This window comes from Pterocles gutturalis, unplaced genomic scaffold (assembly GCF_000699245.1).
Source record: "Pterocles gutturalis isolate BGI_N339 unplaced genomic scaffold, ASM69924v1 scaffold46184, whole genome shotgun sequence".
NCBI classification, from domain to species: Eukaryota; Metazoa; Chordata; class Aves; order Pterocliformes; family Pteroclidae; genus Pterocles; species Pterocles gutturalis.
Window position 1 is genome coordinate 13,132 of NW_010132397.1, and position 3,309 is coordinate 16,440.

The window sequence follows — 3,309 nt, forward strand, 5'->3', positions numbered from 1 at the left end:
GTGCAGAACAGAATCATAGAATAGTTTGGGTTGGAAGGGACCATTAAAGGTCATCTGGTCCAACCCCCCTGCACTGAGCAGTGCCATCTTCCACTAGACCAGATTGCTCAGAGCCCTGTCCAACCTGACCTTGAATATTTCCAGGGATGGGGCATCTACAGCCTCTCTGGGAAACCTGCTCCAGTATTACAGATATCAATGTCTGAGTGGGGATGGTTGTTGGTGCTGGCTCTGAAGGCCCATGACTCTTCCCTTTTCACTTTCCCTTCCCAGAGACATTCCTGCATTGAGCTGGATCATCAGAGACCAGCAGGGTGACAAAAAGGGCTTGGGATCCGCACCGGTACATTGCATAGTTACTCAGTGCTAAGGCATGAACCCATGTGCAGGAATAAACACCAATGTGCACAAGAGCTCTTCCGTGAGTCCCCTAGCAGCACTCAAAACTTCTGCCCTGAAGAACAAGTTTTGATTCTTTTTTTTTTTTTTAATCCCTACTTTGCCAAAACCTGCCGTGTTCTCCTTGCAGGTCCAGGACTCCAGTTACCTGCATGCCACTTCTGCACAACCCCACTTCTCTCCAGCCAGGCATGACAAGAGCGTTACCTGTGCGGGGCGGATTGGCTGCCACAGCTCCTGTGGCAGCTCTCGCCCTCCTCCCGTCCCCGCTGGGGGTGTGCGGTGCTCCCACAGCCATCACTAACCCATGGCATCTGCAGCGGCGAGAAGTTCCCGCTGTTCATGGCCACTGGAAGAGGGTGGCAGTGACCTGGGACACTGAGGCTCTGCCTCCCCCCCAGCTTTAATAAGGAGGGCTGGGCGCTGTTTTTCTCACCCTCCTGGATGTGCTGATCACCTGCTGGCATGAGGTTTTTCCTCCAGTATGTGGGCTGTGTTTTTGCTTTTTTTTCTACTGGGTTTTTGATAATATCTACCTGGACAGACTGCTGGATGGTGAACGCTGATGATTCCCTGGAGGTAAGGTTGGGGTGAGGAGAGCCTGATCTCCAAAGCAAACATTTCCTAGAGAGAGGTTGGTTCCTGGTGTCGTTGCTCCGCTCTCACGTACATTTTCCCTGTTGTGCTGGATGAAAGTGGATGAAAATGAAATGAATGACTCTGGCAAGAGTAGGGGAAAAGCGGTATTTTGTGTAATTCTCCCTGCTAGGCTTTATTATCCAGACTCCGCTCTAAGTTAGTCCAGGAAAGGTCTACAGACCCTGGGTTTAGATGTGCATGAACTTGAGTACTGTTATCCTGTGTCTCCAGCCTGCAGGGATAGTTGGGAGACGGTTTTAATTCTGTAGGTCAAGACTGGTGGGAAAGTCCAGTGTGTACACCCGTGCTCTTCAGGTCTTTTTCTTTACAGCCATTGAGCAATAGGGCTGGCAGAAATTTATGGGGAGGATGGGGACTAGCATCAGATCCAGCACTCAACAATATCTTTGAACTTGTGCAGATGTTAGCACTCTCATGTTAGAAAAAGGTACTGGCAATGCAAACAGCACGGGAGCAGGATGCGGCACATAGGTGCCCCAGAGCCTCCAGACCCCAAACCGTTGCCATTTCTCCAGCATTCAGTGCTGCAGGCTTGTGGTTTTCTTCCCAGAGCAGCCAGCACTTTCTGTACATATAAGGGCTGCAGGTCCACAGTGTGGGAATCTACTCTCTGGCAAACTGGATGCTTTATGCAGTGAAGGTGAAACAGCTTCCACGACTGAAATTTGGCTGAATATATCAGGAGGAAACTTTCTATCTGCTGTCCAGCATGGGAAACCAGAAGAGCTCCTCTGCACTCAGTGATGGCAATGCAACTCTTAGCTGCATCACATCAAGCGATGAATTATCCAAGAAAAGAAGGCTAGAAGTGCTTGTAATAAAAACACCTTTTTTTTTTCTTTATGGCATAAGAAATCCCAACAGTCTGGCTGCCCTTGAAGGTGACTGCAGATGCTGAGGTGGTCTCAGATCCAATGTAATGGGGTTGCTGGTGGTTGGTGTTTCTGCTCAGCGAGACACTTTTCAGAGGGAAAACAGTGTGCACCCACTGATGCTGGCTGGGATATCACTCTTTGTTTATCATCTTAATTTAGGAGATATTTTAGCTTCATTTCAGGAAGCTGTGAATCGCCTGGAGTCAGCTGAAGATATCAGGATACTCAGAGAAGCCAAATGGATCCCAGATTGTGCCAAATATTTCCAAGATAAACAGAAGAGGGAAACCCAACTCCCAGGGAAAGGCAGTCCAGGAAAGATCCAGTCCTTTCCCCTGGGGCTGTGTAACCTTGTCTGCCTGGCACAAAGGCACCTGCACTGGGCTGTCACAAAGCGCTCCATTAACACCCAGTTTGGTTATTAGCAGCCACTACTCTCACATGCCTGCTCTGAGTGTGAATACTAAATAATGGCGAAAAAAACCCCCCCAGCCTTAATACCTGACCGAGTGATCTCCTTAATGACCCTAATGACTCACTGCCTGTCTAAACACGGGAATGCAGGCAAACTGTCCATGGCCAGAAAGGCGTGGAGTCCACAATAACTCCTGCTTTTGGTTTCAGAGAAAGGAACTCCATCACCCAGCATAGAAAGTCACCTGGCTTTGACCCTGGCCCCCAGCAGCTGGGCAGGAGGGAGCCCTGGCTGTGGTCCCACTGGAGAGGAGCAACCCAGGAGAAAGGGGCTGGGGAACCCCGGCAGCACCCAGCCCTCACAGCCCCTCGCCTCCCCCTCAGAAACAACCAGGTTACACCAACGCAGAACGTGGTTTAAGCTGGTGTGTTCCATGTGAGCGTCAAGACAAGCCTGGGTCAAATTTTGCTGGAAAAACCCCGTCATCTGCTTCCCAACAAGCACCGTGTTGTGTACACAGTCCCTCCCTGTTGCAGGTGGATTAAAAATATTACCAGGACTGTTAAACGCTGCCTGCTTTACTCTCGTGCTGGGCTTGTAATCATTGCATGTTGGCATCTTTTTACAGCCTGGTAAAACACTGTGACTAACACCTCTCACGTGTTGATCTTTTCTTTCCCCAGAAGGGGAAGTGTGTGCTTGTTCTGTCTTATTTTTTTTGAATTTGAATTATTTTAATATTAATTACACATTATGCAGAGGGTATAATTATATATATATTATGGTCATTATGCATTTTGTGTTTTACATGCATACCTGTGTCAGGGAAAGCAGGTCGTGGCAATGATGTGTTTTGTGATTGAAGTGGGAGCTGAGGAGTTCGGCTGTGACACTTGGCTTCTCAGGGAGTCCTTGGCTGGACCCAGGGAAACTGAAGTAGTTTTGCTATGGGGGGAAGAG

The 3,309-nt window shown here is 49.0% G+C and overlaps 1 protein-coding gene across 1 annotated transcript in view; it reads left to right on the forward strand.

The window, feature by feature from the left end:
• Window positions 1–864: 864 nt before the first annotated feature.
• CLDN16 (claudin 16) overlaps window positions 865–3,309 on the forward strand; it is a 6,306-nt gene continuing 3,861 nt past the window's right edge. Inside the window, exon 1 of the mRNA XM_010080882.1 lies at window positions 865–978. Coding sequence (XP_010079184.1) covers window positions 865–978 — 114 coding nt within the window. The remainder of the gene's footprint in view (window positions 979–3,309) is intronic.